This window comes from Pocillopora damicornis, chromosome 12 (assembly GCF_964200805.1).
Source record: "Pocillopora damicornis chromosome 12, jaPocDami1.2, whole genome shotgun sequence".
NCBI classification, from domain to species: domain Eukaryota; kingdom Metazoa; phylum Cnidaria; class Anthozoa; order Scleractinia; family Pocilloporidae; genus Pocillopora; species Pocillopora damicornis.
In genome coordinates, this window is record NC_142681.1 from 18,715,492 (window position 1) to 18,737,648 (window position 22,157).

The 22,157-nt window shown below is 40.5% G+C and overlaps 1 protein-coding gene, 1 long non-coding RNA gene and 1 pseudogene across 8 annotated transcripts; 2 read left to right on the forward strand and 1 right to left on the reverse strand.

Moving 5' to 3' along the window:
* Positions 1 to 2,640: 2,640 nt before the first annotated feature.
* Positions 2,641 to 6,702, forward strand: LOC149036848 (uncharacterized; annotated as a pseudogene). Its single transcript, XR_016181453.1, has 4 exons — positions 2,641 to 2,662; positions 3,017 to 3,260; positions 5,274 to 5,687; positions 6,184 to 6,702. The product of XR_016181453.1 is annotated as an uncharacterized LOC149036848 (transcript).
* A 296-nt stretch (positions 6,703 to 6,998) lies between these two features.
* LOC149036849 (uncharacterized) lies at positions 6,999 to 19,285 on the reverse strand. 6 transcript variants are annotated; one of them, XM_089189029.1, is made up of 5 exons: positions 19,145 to 19,285; positions 14,106 to 14,869; positions 13,845 to 13,897; positions 10,917 to 12,157; positions 6,999 to 10,595 (listed from the first exon to the last, which is right to left on the reverse strand). In XM_089189029.1, the coding sequence occupies exons 4-5, from the start codon at positions 12,091 to 12,093 to the stop codon at positions 7,351 to 7,353; spliced, it is 4,422 nt and encodes a 1,473-aa protein (XP_089045155.1). In that variant the 5' UTR covers positions 12,094 to 12,157; positions 13,845 to 13,897; positions 14,106 to 14,869; positions 19,145 to 19,285; the 3' UTR covers positions 6,999 to 7,350. The 6 variants fall into 6 exon arrangements, with proteins under 6 accessions (XP_089045155.1, XP_089045158.1, XP_089045156.1 ...); XM_089189032.1 differs by having other exon boundaries at positions 14,106 to 14,205; positions 19,145 to 19,278; XM_089189030.1 differs by lacking the exon at positions 19,145 to 19,285 and adding an exon at positions 17,219 to 17,409.
* LOC149036850 (uncharacterized) lies at positions 18,245 to 21,821 on the forward strand. Its single transcript, XR_016181533.1, has 3 exons — positions 18,245 to 19,237; positions 20,131 to 20,453; positions 21,106 to 21,821. It is a non-coding gene; the product is annotated as an uncharacterized LOC149036850 (long non-coding RNA).
* Positions 21,822 to 22,157: the final 336 nt, after the last annotated feature.

A 22,157-nucleotide genomic window follows, 5' to 3' on the forward strand; every position in this document is an offset into this window, starting at 1 on the left:
CGGAAAGGTTCAAAAATCAAATTTTCCAGTGAGTGGAGAGTGGTTCAGTGTCTGAGATAGAGGGTATTGGCCGAGGAAGATGTGCCATTGACATTGAACTTTGAATTAATTGTAAGATATGCATGTACACATCACATGTCAAGAGCATGATAACATTTGAGAAGGAAAGTTGGGATTCGTATTGTCACAATACTCCTTGATTTGTTTGTACTCTTTTGGCGACGAAAAGAAAAAACCATGTGATCCCTCCTAAAATCCTCCTCACCCTCCCCCTCTACAAAGAATTATGACAGGTTCCCATGGCGAGTAAAGAAAAGAAAACTTAAACAGAACAAGATGGTTCAGTGAAAAAAAACTATTTTACTTATTGTTATGTATTTGACGCAACAGTTTACCAACAACCCTTGACTTACAATAATCGAATGGTCGCCTCAGAGAGGTTACCCAGCCATCAATAAACTTTATGGAATGTTAGGGAAAAGAATGTCAGGTTTGCGACCCGATATGAATAAAGACAAAAAAACATTGAAACATGACAATCATTGCACTTTGAATCATAGAAACCAACAACAATTTCATAATTTCATAACACTCCCTTTTTTTGAGTGGGTTGAGTGTATCGGCAGGACTCACGTGACATGATGAGGGCGGGACAGTAGAAAGGCAAGTGGAGAGGAAACCAAAGAAGCACAGTTTGAGCTGTGCGACTGATTGAGCTCGTAAACAATTTCGTTTTGGTGCCCGAAGGCGTAACAAGAGCACTCAAACGAATAGTTTTAATTATGAAAATACCGCTTGCTTTTTCAACGAAAATATCCATTTGAGTTCTATTCAAACAGGCTCAAATACATACTTCCTGTGCCGCGTTTAACTGATGAGATGTCCACGTGAGAACTCACGTCGCCTATTCAAACCTCCTTGAATATTCATGATCCCTCGGGATGATGTCATTAGCATTATTTAAGACCAAACTAATTATGCAAGGGTGTCAGTTCGCAACGAAACGCTAATGAAAAAGTTGCTATGGATGAACCGGATCCATCGCGTCCTCGACAGTTAACCCCACAAGTAGTCTCAGAAGTTCGACAATCCACTGCAATTTTGGATCAGGGTCCTACCCCCTGTTTCTCCTAATTTAACATGCACAACATCGGCGACTCAAGCCGTTTCAGCAGCCTCAATTGCTTCAACAACGACAATTGCATCGACTGCTTTAACATCGGCTGCCACAATATCCGTCCTTGGAAGTCAGGGAGGTGTTTAGGTAAGGATCTTGTGTAGGTACAGGTTTTTTTTTTGGGGGGGGGGGAGGAAACTAGTTGTTCAATTAGGTTGTTTAAAGGTTACGCTTCTAGACCACGAGACCTTAATTATGCAGAGTTGCTGGAAATGCTTTTCCCGGGAGATTTAAGCTCAAATGTATTTCTTTTGTTTGAAAGAATGTATTTTAACTCTGTTTCGCAAGTTCCCCCTTGATGTAAATTTTGTCTTCAGGAAGCAAGTGGCTGTGATCCGCTGTGTGGGTTCGCGTGATTCAGGTCAAAGCCATTATCAATACGCTATATGGGCTCACGCGATTTAAAGAAAAGGACCGTTATGCCTCGGGTGGGACTACGCAATTCAACAAAGTAAGAATAACCGTGATGCGCTGTGTGGGCTCACGTGATTGAAAGAGGAGAATCGTTATGTCTTGTGTAAGCAACAAAAGAGAAAGATGGTGAAGCGCTGGGTGGATCCACGTGATTGAAAGAGGAGAATCGTTATGCCCTGTGTGAGCAACAAACGAAAAAGATGGTGAAGCCCTGGGTGGGTCCACGTCAGTTGAAGAGGAGAATCGTTATGCCTTGTGTGAGCAACAGAAGAAAAGGATGGTGAAGTGCTGGGTGGGTCCACGCGACTGAAAGAGGAGAATTGTCATGTCCTGTGTGGGCTCACGTGATTGAAAGAGGAAAATTCGTAATGCCCTGTGTAGGTAACAAAAGAAAAGTAATTGTGATGTGCTGTGTGGGCTCACGTGATTGAAAGAGGAAAATTCGTAATGCCCTGTGTAGGTAACAAAAGAAAAGTAATCGTGATGTGCTGTGTGGGTTCACGTGATTAAAAGAGGAAAATTCGTAATGCCCTGTGTAGGTGACAAAAGAAAAGTAATCGTGATGCGCTGTGTGGGCTCACGTGTTTGGAAGAGGAGAATCGCTACGCTCTGTGTGGGCAACAAAAGAATGGTAATCGTGATGCGCTGTGTGGGCTCACCTGTTTGAAAGAGGAGAACTGTTATGCCCTAGGTGTGTAATAGAAAAAAAGCAATCGTGATGCGCTGTGTGGGCTCACGTGATTGAAGAGGAGAATTGTTGCACCCTGTGTAGGCAACAAATGAATGATAATCGTGATACGTTATGCGGGCTCACGTGATTCAAGTAGAAATATCGTGATGTGCTGTGTGGGTTTATGTGACTAGCGCGTCCGTCTGATTCGCTGTGGGCGTACGTAATTAAAAAAGGAGACTTGTGATACGCTGTGTGGACCCACGTTATTGAATAGGAGAGTGATCTTGCGTTGTGTTGAGTGACATGATTTAGTCTGAAATTCGTGAGGGGTTGTGGGAGCCCATGCGGACAGAGAGAGCCTAGACATCATAACGGAATGGCGATATTCTGGCTAACAGGTGTGCCTCTTGATCTATTGAGGCCGCTGCAGAGGTTAAGATCTTAAAGAAACAGCTGGACGATATGAAGAAAAGGGCGGAAAGGGCACTGATAGAGATGTCTTTGTCAACTTTGCAGTTGCTTGTTTCAAAAGCTCAAGCAATCTTTGATCTTTACAGAGCCTTTGCGGCTCTAGAGTAACTGGTAGATCATGTAAGAGACTGCAAAGATGAGAGAGCCAAGCGTTGCAGTATTACCTTATGCCAATGTCGTCCCCTGCTAAATAGCCCCGCCATGCAGTCAGTGCTGATCAAGCCCGTCGCTGATAAAGAGGAAGCAGAGTTGGCCCAAGTCAGCTTGTTTTTGTTCCAAAGGATTAGCTTTTGGAACAGTAGACTGTATGATAGGGAAACTACACTTGATATTCTCTGAAGCCGGGAGAGGCGGGGACGACTCTATTATTCCGGGATACGGGAACCCAGCAACATCGAGGGTAGTGAAGGACTACTTAGCGGATATGAGGGTAGAGCAATTGGAAGCAAGAATCGTGCCAACTCAAGCGGATCCTTTATTGGCAAACGGGTCAATGAAAGTGACCTCTCAGCAACTCAACTCTTTGTACTGATCCGTGATCAAGCCTTTCTGAAGACGTTATTCTTCGCAGGAGACAGAGCAAGTGATCTTGGAAAGGTCAAGACTCAAGAACTGTTGCACTTCCCCAGAGGAGAAGGCCTACTATTCAATCACGTGCTGACTACCCTCTTTTAAGGGTATCGTTGGTTGGAGCTGCAGAGTAGGACTTGATCGTCATAGCTGTAGTAAGCGACTAGGAAATTACCGGAAGTTTTGTACTTTCAATTCCTACCTCGTGGGGGGAGAGTTTGTGAGTGAGGGTTGGGAAAGTGGTCAGGGGATGTTAAAAGGAGTTGTTGGAATACAAGAGTCGTATAGCCTATCTATGAGAGGAAGGCTATTCAGAGCAAAGATGAGACAAGAAAGCTATCCATATCTTAATGCTAAGAAGACATCAAGTGGGATACTGAACTATTCAAACTTCATTGAATATTCATGATCCCTCGGATCAGCATTATTTGTATAGGTAAACACACGGTTTCGAGTGCAATTTGGAATAAATGAGCACGAGTAAATTTTTTCAAAGACCAACAAAATTGCACGAGCCCGTAGGGCCGGTGCAGTTTGTGGTCTTTGAAAAAATTAACGAGTGCTTATTTATTTCCAAATTGCACGAGAAAAATTGCACAAGTGCAAAAATAACTTATTTAAACCCTACAAATGACTTTGTGTATTCGGTCAAAATAACAGCGTACGATTAAAACAATAATATATAATGATATTTTCACATCTTTAAGACACAAAAAAGTTCAAAGTCTGTGCTGGCTTATTAGCACTCCATGCTGCTCCCTTGTGACTCGACAGGGAGGCTATCCATACCTTAATGCTAACAAGACATCAAGAGGGATACTGAACTATAACCTCAAGCCTATCACAAACGCGCACGTGACCTACCCAGCTTGTTTCACACGTTATACGTCACGCTTCGATTATATCGAGAGAACACAATGATTATCACTTATTTTGAAGATGAGCAACAGTTATCCAACCATTGGTGTTTCGACTGACTTCTCTTTCTAAGTCACATTTACTCTCAAACGGTAGATCTTTATAACGAATTCTCTATAATATAGAGGATGACTATTTTTACTACAAGACTGTGAACGCGAGCAATCGAGATGGCCGCCTAGTACAAATAAATCAAAGAAAATCTAGTGGCGCTTTAACCTTTTAATCCCTGAGAGTGTCAAGGTTCTAATTTCTCTTTACAATCTATCCCTTGAATCAAATGTTTAAGCCACGAGAATAAAGGAAATGATCAGCAACTAACGAAGCTCGTGATGGTTTTACAAATTCTCCTTGTTAAAACTTAGGAAATGTACAGAGAACAGTAAGGAGAATATGCATAATGATGTTAGGATGTAAAGGTTGAGGCAGCTACAGTGGCGTTAACATTTGAGTAGTCTAATAACACAGATACAACACTTTAATCTTGACTAGTTTGGAATTGTGTTCAAGTTAAAATCTGTTTGATAAATTGTGTCGGCCATCCAACTTGGTAACCAGCGACCTCTTTTAACGTTTTTCATCGCTTGACAAACCTGGAATGAAAATTTTCTTTTTATTGGAACAACCGGCAGATAAGCAAGGCACTCAACACAGAAATTCCATATATTTTGAATCCCTCGTTTATTGATAAGTCAAGGTAAAAAAATCAACAAAAAACCAGGCGATGTGATGTCAAAATTTGAGCTGTAATTCATCTCTCCCTTTTTTTATCTTCTGCAATGATATAATGGAAATTTACTTTGATTGTTTCTGAATTTCTCTTTTTTCATGGGAACAAATGCGCCAATGTGTGTTACGTATAAAAATAGTCTGCATGGTAGCTATTTACCTGATCGCCTCATAGTTGAGTAAATATCCACCATTTTTTACCTCCATTTCGGTTCTCAGTGTAAGGTCTTTTTCCTATGCGTGAGTTTCCCGAATCCAGGTTTCAGGGTCCGGGTTCTAGTTTTGATAATGAACGCTCACAACATTGCATTTTTTTATCAGATTAAGGCGCTTTTGGAACAATCTTGAAACTGTGACGAATGGTCAAGCCCATTCAGCCATCATAGAAAATTTCAGCAACCAAGTCTCTACAGCTGTCAAAGGAACAGGCAATGAGAAGGAGTTTAAACAAATATTTGACAAGTTCGCTAATCATACCAAGCAGATTCAAAATGTAACAAAGAAGTTGAATAAAACAGTTGGCCATGTCAACGAGCTAGCAGCAGTATGGTGAGACAACCATCACATTTAACAAAGATGTCAAAAGCCTAAAAAGGAAAACAGGGCAAACCCAGGATGACATAGAAGACTTGGAGAGAAAACTTACCGAGAAAATTAACACGTTGCAACAGGAGGTTAAAACTTTAAAAGTTTCTCTAAGTTATGCACAAGAAGAAAGTGCATCGCTCAAGGAGGGTAAGCATATATTCATTCTGTTTTATCGACTCAGTTGTTCCTGAAAATATTCACGAAAGTTGTTCAAATTGATTGTATAATCTTTGGAAAAAGTTGTATAGACACCCTTACCTCCCTTCCCCGATAAAAAATTTGTATTGCACAATAGTTTGAAAATATTCGGGACCACACGCTCTTGAGACTGAGAACGCTTCAGAGACCAGTCATTTTCAATCGCCGGAGAGGAGGGGTGGGGGATTTTGATAGAATCACATAGTTTTAAGGCGAAACTCAGGAGTATCAGTCTTCACCAACAGAGTACAAAGAGGGGACTACAAAAAATTGACTACCACTTAGCTGCCAATCAATGGGCGGTTTATTAGAATACTACAGAGCTGTATGCTCTACGAGGGATCAGGTGAATTTGATCGTGACACAAACTGTATCACCACCTCTCCCCCTACGCGAGAAATGATGATCTTTCCCTTATGAAACATACGTATTGTTCTTTCTACAGAGTGGCCCGAAGGTAAATTCTGCATCTTGGCAAATGGCCGCTGCCCACGAGGATTTCGACGCCACGAGGGGCATCTCAAGTCATTGTATTTGTACTCGTCACATTCACAGTTTGTGAACTCGGCCAAATTTGGAAGCAGTTCTATTGGTTGCTATGGTAGCTACTGTGGACAATACGGCAATTTCATTGGCTCTCTCACTTTGATCGCGTGTTGCAAATAGAAGATCTATGACGTAGTCATCGAATTACAAACAAAACAACCAGGAAAATTAAGGATAAAAAGTTTTCCATAACAATCCGTTTAATTGAACAAAGATTAAAAGTGTCTGGCTCAGCAATTTCTAATTGCGAAGACCATTCATCTACAAAAATATATTTCAAATTGAAAAAAAGAATAAGACTATGTCTCAAATTTTGGTTATGATTTTATCACAAGCGGGAAATCCTGTTTTGGTACGTATATCCCCATCGAAACTATTTCTGTCTGGTTAAATAAAATCATCAAGTTTCTTTTGTTAACTTAAGTCGTTAGGAAGAGCTTTGTCAAGGTAGGCTAAAAGATAAATTGTGTCTCTTTAGAAAACTCTTTCCGATAGGATATCTCTCCACTAACAAACTCACTTAATCATTCAATTCGAGTTTGAGGTATACAATCAACTAAAAGATTCGCTTCTTGCGCATGCGGCAAAGTCTACATCGGAGAAACGGGACGAGCTATGCAAGAAAGAATAAAAGAACACGACAAGGTCATACGACTCGCACGCACTCAGAATTCCGCGGTTTCAGAACACGCTAACGGAACCAGACACGAGCCGTTGTGGAACGAAATGAAATTTATTGACCGAAACAACCATTGGTACACAAGAAAAGTGAAAGAGGCAAGAGATAGCCCAAACAACATAAACAGGGACAACGAAGCCGAGCTTTTAGCTTTGTGCCCTTCCTTTACTTTTCAATGCTGCGTTTTGAAAATGACGAGTCCTATCCTTTCCTTTGGTTATTTCTAAAAATACTTTTCAAGGTCTTGCTACATCGTAATACAGATTTTCAACTATCATCTTCGAAAAAATTACCTTCTCTAAGATCTCTTGATATTAGTGTGAATATATAAATGACATTTATCAAAATACTTAATTGTAATGTTCCCTTTTCTCTCCTTTCATTCCTTCACAACAACTTTTCCAACTCCTTCACCTTAACCAGGCTGTTAACAGTTCGTGGATCCTCTTCACCGTGCAACTTCATCCTGATGTCAAGTGCACACTTAGCTGACTCAAGGGCTGACACAAAGTCTCCAAGTGAATGTTGAGTAACTCCTAATGAATCATAGCTATCAGCGGTTTGTGAATGTTCTTCACCCAGGACTTTTAACCTGATATCCAGTGCACGCTTGTTTGACTCAAGGGCTGACACAAAGTCTCCAAGTGAATGTTGAGTAACTCCTAATTCATGATAGCTGTCAGCGGTTTGTGAATGTTCTTCACCCAGGACTTTTAACCTGATATTCAGTGCACGCTTGTTTGACTCAAGGGCTGACACAAAGTCTCCAAGTGAATGTTGAGTAACTCCTAATTCATGATAGCTGTCAGCGGTTTGTGAATGTTCTTCACCCAGGACTTTTAACCTGATATTCAGGGCACGCTTCTTTGACTCAAGGGCTGACACAAAGTCTCCAAGTGAATGTTGAGTAACTCCTAATTCATGATAGCTGTCAGCGGTTTGTGAATGTTCTTCACCCAGGACTTTTAAGCTGATATTCAGTGCACGCTTGTTTGACTCAAGGGCTGACACAAAGTCTCCAAGTGAATGTTGAGTAACTCCTAATTCATGATAGCTGTCAGCGGTTTGTGAATGTTCTTCACCCAGGACTTTTAACCTGATATTCAGTGCACGCTTGTTTGACTCAAGGGCTGACACAAAGTCTCCAAGTGAATGTTGAGTAACTCCTAATGAATGATAGCTGTCAGCGGTTTGTGAATGTTCTTCACCCAGGACTTTTAAGCTGATATTCAGTGCACGCTTGTTTGACTCAAGGGCTGACACAAAGTCTCCAAGTGAATGTTGAGTAACTCCTAATTCATGATAGCTGTCAGCGGTTTGTGAATGTTCTTCACCCAGGACTTTTAACCTGATATTCAGTGCACGCTTGTTTGACTCAAGGGCTGACACAAAGTCTCCAAGTGAATGTTGAGTAGCTCCTAATGAATGATAGCTGTCAGCGGTTTGTGAATGTTCTTCACCCAGGACTTTTAACCTGATATTCAGTGCACGCTTCTCTGATTCAAAGGCTTCTACGTGGTTGGCTTTCGTGCGTTCGCTGTTATTTGAGGAAGTTGCACTGATGTTTTTCTCAGGTTTTGTTTGGATCTTTTCAGGATGAAAATTCACTATATCTCCTATTTTAATTACATAGCCCATTTTCCCTTTTAATTTGAGGAGCATTCCTAATCCAGAGAAATGAAAATGGAACCGACCAGTTGCACCAGTTGGTATGGCAGAGTCAGATTCCGTCAGTATTTGCAGCAGTAAATTACAAAAGAATTGCTTGGTTTCATCAGTGGAGATATTTTTTACTGCTTGACTCACGAGAATGACAACTTCGGTTTGAAGTGGCTGATTATGGGTCAGTCTGGTTTCGTTTAGATGTATCCTGTCTTCTTCTCTCCTGGTTTCATCGATCTCCGGAATTACTACTAAGCCCGTGTCTCCCACCGCTTTGCATTCATCGACTGCTTTTTTATAAAAGTCACGTGACTTAAACGGGTTACTTTTGAAAATTTGATAAAGAGCAAGAACTTGAAGAATGATGAGCTTTAGGATTCTGTGCTTTGGAGTTGTTTCCATTAACGAAAGTGCTTCTTCTAAATGTCTCACTCCTTCTTCAGCTCTCCCGATAAAAAATTTGTACAATCCTTGGTAAGTCAAGAATTCTCCTTGCAATTCTGTGTCTTGGATGACAGTAGACGACTGAACTTGCTCATTCACCGACAGCAGCCTCTCCGTCGCTTCAGTTGCGCCCATAACCAAGCTACCATACGTTTTCGACAGAAGCAGTTGTTTGTGGACAGAGTTCAGCCGATTGTGATTATTGGCTGCCTTTATTGCTGTTTCGTAAATGATGTCAAACATACCGTCATCTCGCCAGTAAAGAAAGCAGAGATACATTTCAGCTTTAATCAAAACCTTGCAAACTTTACTTACAGTTCTTTTCTCCAGACAACCGTCAATTAGACTTTGAACGAAACTTTCCTCTTTCTGAAAAAACTCAAGGAAAGCCGACATGGAACGTCCGGTGAGAAATTTTTCTGTTAGCGTCTCGAAGAGGGAAACATGCAGTTCAAAAAAACGCACTTTAGCGTTAAGAACCATTTCTTTCATTTCGTTTTCCCCTTTTTCCTGTACAAATGACAATAACAGCTTATGGATGGAATATTTCTCAGCTTTGGAACTAGCATCAATGAGGGATTTCCGCTGGAGTTTTTGCAGCATTTTTGCAGCTTGGGGTATTTTCATTCCTAACACAGCTGATGCGACATGTAGGTCAAAGTGGTTGGGAAGAATGCAAAGTGAGACCAGTGCTTCTCTTTCCTCTACGGACAGTCTCTGAAAAGAGGTGTCAAAAAGACACTTCAACCTCTGATTGCTGGGATAGTCTGAGTTGTCCAACATTTCCAAAATGTTATTTGTGTTATTCAAGAACATGTCAACAGACCCACTTGATGTTGCGGTATTATCCTCCGAAATGGAGGAACACAACAACTTCATGGCCAATGGTACACTCCCGCAAATCTGCCTAACTTTTATACAATCAGACTTGTTCGCTTCTGGAAGCAGCTCTTGAACAAGGTTTAGGGAGGATTGCTCATCCAGCTCTCTTATTCTTACAGCATGGTGTCCTTTGAAACGCAGATTTAAGAATTGACAAGATTCCCTTGTAGTGAGAAGAAACGTAACCTTATCGCTGCGATTGAGAATTTCTCCAATTAAATCAACAACTTCCTTTTTGACGTCCGGAAGGCCACTTTCAAAAAGATCATCGGCATTATCAAAGATGCAAATGAAGGGATTTGCAATTTCAGCCAAAATTGAGAAAAGTTCGTCATCTGCTGTCAAACGCTGGGATGTTGTCGCAGAATGCGTAAACAATCCAAGAAATCTAGACGTTAGATCACTTTTTAGCCTCAGGCCACGTAACGAAATAAAGTATACCGGCAGGCCTTCTTGCGCTTGGAGGCGATGTCCTATGGCGATTGCAGTCGACGTTTTTCCGAACCCTGGCGAGCCCCATATGGAAACGAGGCGAGTGGCTTCGTTGGTCACGTGAGCAACGACGTTGTTGCATTCCTCCTCGCGCCCAGTGAAGTGAGGAACCATTGAGGGAAGATTTGATTTTGGTAGAGTAGGTTTAAACTCTGCGACAAAATGACAGACTTTAGTTCGGAAGGTGAACATATGTACAAATGCAAAGTACAGTATTCTACGGCGGTTAGTATCGTAATACTTCTAAACAAATTCTCCTCTGAATATAATTTCAGAATTTATGTGAGAAGTTTGGCTTCATTAATTAACAAAATTTATTGTTATAGGAAGAGTGGCCTTCAAAGTTTCTGACTGCTTTCTTGAAGACTATCTGGTAGTTCTCCCCTTAATAGATAACAATCGCAAAAAAACATTATCTTCTTGTTCCTGCGAAAAGAAGTAGTCTTTAAGACAAACAATAGCAGGCCTGTTACCTTGTTTCGTGGTCTTTGTGGTGATGTCATCAATCTTTTGGTTCAATTCAGCAAGTTTCTGACTCATTTCTTGTTGGGGTACAGATGATGTTGCCAACTCCAACTGTTTCCTCAACTCCTGAATCTCTTCTTTTCTTTCTTGAGCTGCTGATGCTGCATCTTTCTCTCTTGCTTGGTTTGATTGCTCGATGTTAGACCTGATAGTTTCTTTAAGCTCCAACGCCTCTTTTCTCATTTCCTCATTGTGCCTTTGCAACTGATTCTCCAACCGCTGAATGTCCTCCTTCCTCTTTTTGGCTACGTGTGTTGTTTCTTCTTCTCTTGCTCGCTTCGATTGCGCATTATGAGACCTGATAGCTCTTTCCACTGACTCCAAAGTTTGTTCTTTCTGTTCTTCATTTTGCATTTTCACCTGTCGGAACCCTTCTTTCATCTCTGTCACTATCCGTTCTGCCTCATCCCGCCGCTCCTGGCTTGCTTCTGCGTTATCAGACCGCATGTCCATCAGCTCTTTTTTTACTTGGTCTTTGAGAAACGCATATTCAGCCTGACCCTTTTTTTTCTCATTCTCGAGCTTGCGGACTTTTTCTGTTGGGAAATCTGCCTCAGTTAAACTTCCAATTGTATTCACACAGCTGGATGAGACACCAAGGGCTTGGAACGCGTCTTTGGTTAGTTGGATGTACATGTCGAATGTTGCTTTTGAAATCTCGGAGCTCGGTGAGTGGCAGAACGCATTTCGTAAAAGTCGCAGTTGATCGATCGCCAAAGTAAATGACTCAGCATCGTTCCCAGTTGAGCTGATCACAGAAGCATGGAAATCTCCGGGAGGGAGTCCATGGGGTCTCACGAACAAGTAGCTGAGTGTTCTCTGATGTCCTCTGCCGTCTGGCATTGAAAAGGACTTTGCGAAGATGGTGGCTTGGAACAAGGCAGTACAATCCCAGTCATCATACGAAAGATTAGTAGGGACTTTAGTTGATCCACCCTCTGTGGCAAGGAACAGATTCCGCACGGCAAGGGAGTCATCCCAGGGCTGGAAACCAGGAAGATGTCCAAAGGTGTTGTCCCACCTAGTTTTGAAGGCTTGACGTAATATCTTTGGAAATTCATTAATCGCGACAGAAGCGAACTTGAAGTAATTCAACTGTTCGTTTGTAAACGGCTGTAGAGTCATTACTGTTACCTTGTTATGACGAGCAACGATGATCTCAGTACATTCGGAGAGATTTCCCTGGGGTCTGTAATAAAACAGTTCTAATTGAGAAAGGGACTTCCTCACTAAAATTTGGTACACTGGGGGTTGCAGCGAAGCCAGTTATAAAAAGGAGTTTTTTAGAGATACCTGAAAAGATTTAATCGAGGATGGCTCTGAGTTTAGGAAGGAGAATGTCTTTCACCGCTAATGGTAAAGTAGTTACTCAGCGATTGAAAGCAATCCTAATTTCTCGCATCACTGTAAATTTTCTCAGCCCTTAACTTGACCCCTACATAAGAGAACAACGAAAAAAAAACTAAGGGGGCTAATTTCTAAAGAAACTGTCGTGCTGCATCGGTGGGAGAGTATATCAGGGTAATTTAGCACTATTAACTGAGTTGATAACGTAAATTGGTCACCTCAAAGTGTTTAAAAGCTGACGTTTCGAGCGTTAACCCTTAGTCGGAGCGATTGGCTAACGCTCGAAACATTAGCTTTTGAACTCTTTACGGTGGCCAATTTACGTTATCAACTCAGTCGATAATACTAAATTAACCTAAAAAAAATTAGCCTGTGGTGCTCCTCTTGGAAACAGAGAGCTTACTGTCCCCTTGAAAGTCTAGGAAGCGCAGAAGGAAATAAGAGTGCCGCTCTCGCTGAAAGCGGTCCTCTGGACTTCCCGTTAGAAAAAAATTTTTTTTTTTTTTTTTTTTTAAAGAAAGGGAGTAAGTAACGTTGCTAGACCACCTGTGTGGACAGCGATCAAAAGTGTAAATTTCACAGATTTTGTCCAGCGCGCAGCAACTGCGATAATATAGCTCACGGAATTCAATCTTGCTACAAGTTACAAGATGTATTCAGTTAGTTCACAGACAAAATATGGAAACTTCACCTGAAATTTTTTTCTTCGACCTTAATTTTCATATCAAAAGTTCAACATTTTGTACGAAAGAATTCTCAAATTGCAGGCGTTCATCGGGCTAAAAAAGCATATCGGTACATAGTTTATACATCAGTGAGGTCACCGATTGCCTCAAACCCGCGGGTATATCTCTAACTTTCAACCACCAACATCTTAAAAACAACGCAAATCCATGTGTTTGCTAAATTGCGCTCGTGTCAAAGAATATTTGCATAATTCTAAAAATTGACTAAGATCTCCTCTTCACCTTTCAAACTTCGTTTGTTTATCTCCTACATTGAATTAGAATCGAAATTTATTAAAATGGACTGAGGAATTTTACATTTTACTGAGAATTTAATCTTTTAAAATGTTTACTTGATTCATGGAAAGCAAAGATTCTAGTAGCTGCGGGCATTTCAGCCCTGATTTCTGTCGTAGAATACCAGAAAGATAATTTCACTTTTTACAACCCGCGAAACAGGTTATATGACAAGGGAAAAATTAGCATAACACGTCACGCAATACATGGGTTTGTCCAGTTGATTTTAATAATCGCAGGGAAATCTTGAGTTTGTCGCTCAAAACCGTTGTGGTCCATAATAGCGTAAAATCATTAAAGAAAATTTTTTTTCCAACGAGAAGTCCAGAGGACCGCTCTTACCGAGAGCGGCACTTAAGGTTTTTGCTCAAGCTGCTTCCACTACTTTCGGGCGAACCGTCGACTCCTTCGCTTCTCAAATGCTATTAATTTCCGATAGCATTTTTTAAAGTAATATCCGACAAACGTGCACATAGGTTGCCCAAACAAAGCGCAAAGATGTCTCACCTTTTCTTGTCTGAATCGGAGTGAACTTCCCTTCTCGTTTACAACAGCTTCCACTACGAAGGAGTGAAACAACTAAAACTTAGGCTGGGTAAAGGCCACTTACGGCATCGACAACCGAAGGAAGGGGTAGGTTACTAACGAAGTAAACGTTCTATACGGGTAAACTCCACTTTGAGGTCCAACAGTTCTCAAACGTTTTATAGTTTGGACAGCATTGACTCAACAAACATCTGATCCAGATAAAACGCAGAAATAACTTACCTTCTCTCGCCTCTGTCGAAATGAACAATCGGTAGCGAGAATTAATTCTTCTCTTGTGTATGACAACTTCCGCAGGGTCTGGCTTCAACGACAATGTAAACTGTTTGAGGAAAAAAGTGGTAAGGATGCTATACCTCCAGGAAACTGCTCTTGGCGGTATCAAGGTCGGGGGGTGCTCTAAGAAGTTCTAGATGAGAAGGTTCCCGTCGAGGTCCAACCCCTTACTCACTTTTACAACTGTAGAAAAAGCATCCTTTTCGTACACTATCCACAAAACATTTTGCCCCTTTTAAGCCTACTTTTGAATATCAAACCGACAGATTTCACAATCCGTTAAAAAATCTGCAGCCTGGATAAGGTTCGTCTAATGGGCGGAGTCTCCCCATCAGAGTCATTTTAGGAAATACCTCACAACCCCCTTCAAGATAAAAGTGAATCGTCTGGCTGCTTCAAATAAAATGTTAACGATTAGCTTTTATTTTTGGCCTAAGATGTGAAGGAATACTTCTCTGTCTCTCAGGTCGTTGATATTAAGGCGCATCTCTTAATTAACTTACAAAATTTAAGCTGAATACGCCGCATGGCGAGGGAGGGAAAATAGTCGGTTTATCAATTTACTATTATGATTGGGCAAGTAACAGGCAACAAAAGGGAATGTATTTACTCAACTTTACAATTAAGAGTACGAAGTCGTTCGGAACTACAGAAATCTCTGAGTCTTGGTAACGAGTCAAATACTTGAAATACGCAGCAGAGAACACCGCCTAAAAAGAAACGGGATGAGATGAAGCGACGCATGACTAACGCCAGAGGCATTCGAATTTAAGCATACGGAGGTCACAATGTTTTTCTCGCGACTTAGTATCTTATTTTACATGACAAATAAAGAAAGAAAGATGTTTTCATCTTGTCACAAGCATGGAACAAAGGTAAACATTCTGTATCCCCATGAGGAATCGAACCTCAGACCTTCGGATTCCGCGCTCCGATGCTCTATCACTGAGCCACAGAGACTCCATTGTGAGCGAGGTCTATTACGAACTTCATATGACAAGCGTCCTGCATACTACTAGGATCAACAATGTCGATAGCGTAATGTTTGTAGATTCTTTGTCCCACGTTCGTGACAAGATGAAAAACATCTTTCTTTATTTCTTTACCGAGCTCAAAACTTACCATCTCTCTTATTTCTATCTTATGATTTATAGTTACTATTGATTGTAGAATCAAACTGTGAGTTACAAATCGTGAATTTTGAACTGCTGAGTGCTTCTAAACATCGACTTAGTCAGGCGATGAGGTCGAATGATTACACGTCAATACTTATGATTGCATGATGGGATAATGGTTACCTGTTATTGGTGCATGCATTTTGGCACGCCTTAATTGTATTTAAACGTTTATTTTCCATCAAGATGGATTTAGGAACGAGGAACGAGGGCCCCACGTTCTCGCGGGTATGATCTAAGCAGTACTTTCTCTCGACGGCGCGCCTGTGAAATTTAATTATGTTAGGAGTTCAGCCATAAAATGCATTCTTCAAACAGGCTCAAATACATACGCTGATTATTCATGCGTCGCGTTTTGCTACACGTGAGAACTCACTTCGCTTATAACTTCGAGCCTTTCACAAACGCACACGTGACATATCTAGCCTGTTTCACACGTTATACGTCACGCCTCGATTATTCAGCCACTAGTGTTTTGACCGACTTCTCTTTCTAAGCCATATTTATTCTCAAACAGTAGATATTTATAAAGAATTCTGTACCATAAGAGGATGATTATTTTTACTACAAGAACGTGAACGCGAGCAATCGAGATGGCCGCCTAGTACAAATAAACAAAAACAAATCTAATGGCGCTTTAACCCTATAATCCCTAAGAGTGACAAGGTTCTAATTTCTCTTTACAATCCTTCCCTTGAATCAAAGGTTTAAGTCACGAGAATAAAGGAAATGATCAGAAACTAACGAAACTCGTGATGGTTTCACAAATTCTCCTTGTTAAAACTGAGGAAATGTGTAAAGAACAGTATGGAGAATATGCATAATGATGTTAGGGTGTAAAGGGTTGAGGCAGCTATAGTGACGTTTGACACGGAGGGGGTAAAGTATTGATTGTAGTAAAGTCAAAGCCAAACTCATCAAAATCAATCACTGAGAACAATGGAAAACATCATAAGCAGCCAATGAGATCTCGAAGTAGAAACAAGCAAACTACCTGGAGCGCGAAAAAACGGTACTGACTAAGACGTAATTGGTCAAGTTTTGAACCTGTTTCGTTTAGAGGATGGTGAGAGTTTTCTGGACCAGTCACACAGCAAAGTAAAGCGGGAGCATGGTTATTTTGGATTATTTTCAACACTCAATTGAAAACCGCTCAAGTAAAATCAAATCAATAGCTTATCAGCAGAGTGAAGCCGACATGTCTCTACTATGACGCAGCACTGGGTTCCCGGTATTTTGCCGTAGGCGCATCCGTTGAAAAGTTTTGATTTCAGAAAAGTAAGATTGAATTTTCATCACTTTTATCGAGTTAAGTACTGCTCAAATTGGGACGAGTTAAGAGTATGAAAATTTTTTCATAATACGCCTCCATGTCGCAAACAGAAACACAAAATATATTCAATTCCATGGTGGGTTCACTAGACCGTTTCAATATCTTTACAAGATTTTATTATGGCGCAATCTCTGCAACAGTACTTAGCATACCAGAAATTGTAACTCAAACTTCAACGAGGATGGAAATCATAGCAGTGGATATCACCCCAGCTGCATGAGATCCAGAAATATGACTAATGAACAGAAAAAGAGAGATTAAACGCGTGAGATTTGGGTAACCAACAATATTCATGATCTTTTCCTTCGACCTTTTCGTTGCGAAATACTTTTGATCACTATTGAGTTCCTTCAAGATCTGTTAAATATCGTCTTTCTGCGGTTCATAACTTAGTTACTGAACAAGTACCGCAGTAAACTTGAAAAAGCATATAAACTTCTCTGTCCGACAATAATCAGTCCAGGCTGACGAAAACAGCAGCTTTTAGAAGCTTTTATCACCCTACTCGTCCAAAAATGCTTTGCCCGACAAAGTGAAACATATTTACTTACGTTCACATCTTACACAGTCGCAGAGTCTTTGGATATCCAAATTTCTGTTCAATCAGGAACGAGTGTACTGCAGAAATGTGTTAGGAGCCTCGTCGTGGGTTTGATAAAAGAACAACTCCACTAATGTGTTTGTCTTTTATCAGAGATTTTAATAGATCTCATTAATAATGCAGAAAACATTCGAAACTATTGCGGTCAAATTATTTCCCTCATGACTGAACGTTTTGTCTTCTTCATAAAAGACTCACGAAGGCATGTCAGACTTGATGGCTGTTCTTTGCAGATTGTTTTTAAATTTTGAATAAAGCATTGTTGCATAGTTTCGTTTTGGCGTCATGTCATGATCAAATGAACAAGTTGAATGGTTGTCGTGCATATCAGCCTAAATTTACCAAGACACGGCAGTCCCTGAGTTTTCGCTTGAAGGTGGACATTAAGTCTAAGCGCTCTTAAAAAAAACGCAGGAAAGCTTATCGTCAAACAGGGATTAGTCATTAGGAGGGTGGGTTGCTGTAATGCGTGTGTCCAAACCTCAGAGGTGGGGAGGGTAGGTTGTGAACTTTGCATTTGATCTTTGAGCAAAAAGGGCATCCTCGAAGAGGACGTTTTCAGCCTTTTTTGAAGCAGCTTGTCTCGCATGGTATGGATTATTTGGCGCTCAGACTCGTTCCAGCTCGGCTGGTGAACTTTCCACGTGAGCGGGGAATGGTTCAGTGCCTGTAACAGAGGGGATTGGCGGAGGGAGGTATTCGATTGACATTCAACTTTTAATTAATAGTAAGACATGCATGAACATATCACATGTGAAGAGCATGATTACTTTAGAAGGAAAGGATTAGGGTTCGTATTGTCAATATCCCTTAATTTTTTATACTCTTTTGGTGACGAAAAAGAACAAACCATGTGACCCCTCCTAAAGTCCTCTCCTACCACCCCTTCTCATGCTCATGACACTCCCAGTTTTTAACTTGAGGGGGATGGGGGAGGGGGGTGAAGGATCTTAGATGATCTCCTACGGCTCTGTAATATTCTTATTATCCCCTCCTAATCGCCAGTTTTTTGCTCCGAAAACCATGTGTTCCCCTAATCCTCCCCCCTGGCTGGGGATGAATCAAACACCAATCACAGAGCAAAGTAAAGCGGGAGCATAGCAATTAAGTATTACTTTCTTCGTTTGATTGAAAACCGCTCCAGTGAATCAGATCAATAGCTAATCAGCGGAGTGAAGCCAACATGTCTCTACTATGACGCAGCACTGGGTGCGCAGTATTTTGCTGCAGGCGCACTCGTTGAAAAGTGTTGTCTTCAGAAAAGAAAGATTGAATTTTCATCACTTTTATCGAGTTAAGTACTGCTCAGATTGGGACGAGCTAAGAGTGTGAAAAATTCTTCACAAGACGCTTCCATTTCGCAAACAGGAACATAAAATATATTCAATTCCATGGTGGGTTCACTAGACCGTTTCAATATCTTTACAAGATTTTGCTGTGGCGCAATTTATGCACAGTACTTAGTCGATACTAGAAATTGTAACTCAAACTTCAACGAGGATGGAAATCATCGTAGGGGATATCACCAGAGCTGCATGAGATCTAGAAATATGACTAATGAACAGAAAAAGAGAGATTTACTTCGTGAGATGTGGGTGACCAACGATATTCATGATCATTTCCTTCGGCCTTTCGTTGAAAAATACTTTTGATCACTATTGAGTTCGCTTAAGATCTGTAAAAGTATTTTCTTTCTGTGGCTCAGAACTTAGTTACTGTACAACTGTACAAGTACCATAAACTTAAAAGAGCATGTACACTTCTCTGACCAAGAATAATCAGTCCAGGCTGACGAAAACAGCAGCTTTTAGTAACGTTTGTTGCTCTACTCATCCAGAACAGACCTTGACCAACAAAGTGAAATATATTTACTTACCTTGACATCTTAAACAGTCGTAGAGTCTTTGGAAATCCAAATTTCTGTTTGATCAGGAACGAGTGAACTGGAGAGATGTGCTAAGAGCCGCAGGTGAGTGTGATAAAAGAACAACTCCACCAATTTGTTTGTCCTTCATCAGAGATATTAATAGATCTCATTGACTAATATCGAAAACATTCGAAACTATTGCGGTCAAGTTATTTCCCTCATGACTGAACACTTTGTCTTCTTCATAAAAGACTCACCAAGGCATGTCAGACTTGATGGGTTTTCTTTGCAGATTATTTTTAAATTTTGAATAAAGCATTGTTGAATAGTTTCGTTTTGGAGTCATGTCACGATTAAATGAACAAGTTGAATGGGTGTCGTGCATATCAGCCGCAATTTACCAAGAGGTAAATGTCCCTGAATTTTCGCTTAAAAGCCGGACATTAAGTAAAAACGCGTCGCGTTTAGCTTACGAGATGCCCACGTGGGAACTCGCTTCGCGTTTAACTTCGAGCCTTTCGCAAACGCGCACTTGACATACTTCGAGCCTTTCACAAACGCGCACGTGACATATCCAACATTTATGAGACGTTATGTATCACGCATCGATTATGTCGGGAGAACACAATGGTTATCACTTCAGTTATCCAACCATTGTCGACTGACTTCTCTTTCTAAATCATATTTAGTCCCTTTTTTATCTTCAGCAATGATATGATGCAAATTTACTTTGATTTGTTTTTCTAAATTTCTTCTTTTTTTTTTTGCTTTCCATGGGAACAAATAAGCCAGTGTGTGTTAAGTACTAAACAGTCTGCATGGTAGATATTTACCTGACCGCTTCACAGTTGGGTAAATATCCACCATTTTTTACCTCCATTTCGGTTCTCAGTATGGGGTCATTTTCCCATGCGTAAGTTCCCCGAGTCCAGGTTTTTAGGGTTCAGGTTTCAGTTTTGATAACAAACGCTCACAACATTATATTTTTTTACCAGATTAACGCATTTTCAAACAATCTTGAAACTGTGACGAGCCTTATCAAAGTCCAGTCAGCAATCAGAAAATCTCAGTAATCAAGTCTCTACAGCTGTCAAAGGAACAGGCAATGAGAAGGAGTTTAAACAAATATTTGACAAGTTCGACAAACATACCAAGCAGATTCAAAATGTGACGAAGAAGTTGAATACAACAGTTGGCCATGTTAACGAGCTGGCAGCAGTATGGTCAGAGACAACCATCACATTTAGCAAAGATGTCAAAAGCTTAGAATAGAAAACAGGGCAAAACCAGGAGGACATTGGACAAGTTGGAACAGGAGGTTAAAACTTTTAAAGTTTCTTTAAGTTATGCCCAAGAAGAAAGTACATCGCTCAAGGAGAGTGACAATATATTCATTCTGCTTTATAGACTCAGTTGAACCTGAAAACACTGACGAAATACGTTCAAATCGATTTTATAATCCTTGTAAAATGCTATATAGACACCCTTCCCTCCCCTCCCTACCCAAAAATGTTTTATTACACAATGAATTGAAAATATTCAGGACTAAACGTTTTCTTGAAACTTAGAACGTTTTAGGGAACAGCCATTTTTAATCGCCGGGGGGAGGGGTGGAGGATTTTGATGGGATCACATGGTTTTCAGAGGAGGCACGTTGGTATCAGTCGTCACTGACAGAGTAAAAACGAGGGGGGGACTATAAACAATTGATTGCCAATCAGCTGCCAATTGAAAAACGGTATATAAGAATATTACAGAGCTGTATGGGGGAATCAGGTAAATTTTATTGTGACTAACACAAAAAAACTTTACCACCCCCTCCCTCCCCATGGCTCAAAATTATGGGGGGATCAGGTAAATTTTATTGTGACACAACCTTATCAACCTTATCCCTTCACCCCCCCCCTCCCATCCCAAGTGAGAAACGATGATCGGTCCCTTACTAAACATATTCATTGTTATTTCTACAGAGTGGCCCGAGCCCACGAGGATTTAGACGCCACGAGGGGCATCTCAAGTCACTGTATTTGTACTCGTCACGTTCACAGTTTATGAACTCGGTCAAATTTGGAAGCAGTTCTATTGGTTGCTATGGTAGCTACTGTGGACTCTCACTCTCATTGGCTCTCTCACTTTGATCACCTGTTGCAAATAGGTCTATGACGTAGTTATTGAATTACAAACGAAACAACCAGGAAAATTAAGGATAAAAAGTTGTCCTTAACAATGTGTTTAATTGAACAAAGATTAAAAGTGTCTGGCTCAGCAATTTCTTGTTGCGAAGACCATTCATTTACAAAAATATATTTCAGATTGAAAAAAAGAAAAGACTATGTCTCAAGTTTTGGCTATGATTTTACGACAAGCGGGAAATCTTGTTTTGGTATGCACATCCCCATCGAGACTATTTTTGTCTGGTTAAATAAAATTATCAAGTTTCTTTTGTTAACTTAAGTCGTTAGGAAGAGCTTTGTTAAGGTAAGCTAAAAGATAAATTGTGTCACTTCAGAAACTCCGTCCAATACGAAAATCTCTCAAATAACAGGCTTACTTAATCATTCAATTCGAGTTTGAGGTATGCAATCAACTTAAAGATTCGCTTCTTGCGCAGCTGTATTACAAAAAAACTCCATGCCAGAAGAACGGAGTAATTGATATCATGAAAATAAAAATGTCAGTGGAAGCTTTAGACCTACTGACAAACGAATTTCATGCGTGTACATTTCCACAACTACAGTTACAACACGTGAAGAATATAAATATCCATGAATTTGTCTTTTCACAAAAAAATCCTAAAAACTCAAAAATTTACCAACAGTCTCTATGAAGAAAAAAAGAAGAAAAAGGGCGAGTGAAAGAATTTCTATGATAACAACTTAACAATGTATATAACGCTGAGCTTTGTACCCTTCTTTTACTTTTCACTGCTGCGCTTTGTAACTTTGTGACGAGTCCTATCCTTTCCTTTGGTTACTTCTAAAAAAAAGCTTTTTTAAGGTCTTATCGCATCGTATTACTAATT

Bases quoted from the DNA above. Each gene is read 5' to 3' on its own strand.
- LOC149036849 (XM_089189029.1), bottom strand. From the start codon at position 12,093: ATGACTCTACAGCCGTTTACAAACGAACAGTTGAATTACTTCAAGTTC. The intron at 10,596-10,916 runs GTAACAGGCCTG...ATTTTGTCGCAG, and splicing joins CACAAAGACCACGAAACAAG to AGTTTAAACCTACTCTACCA.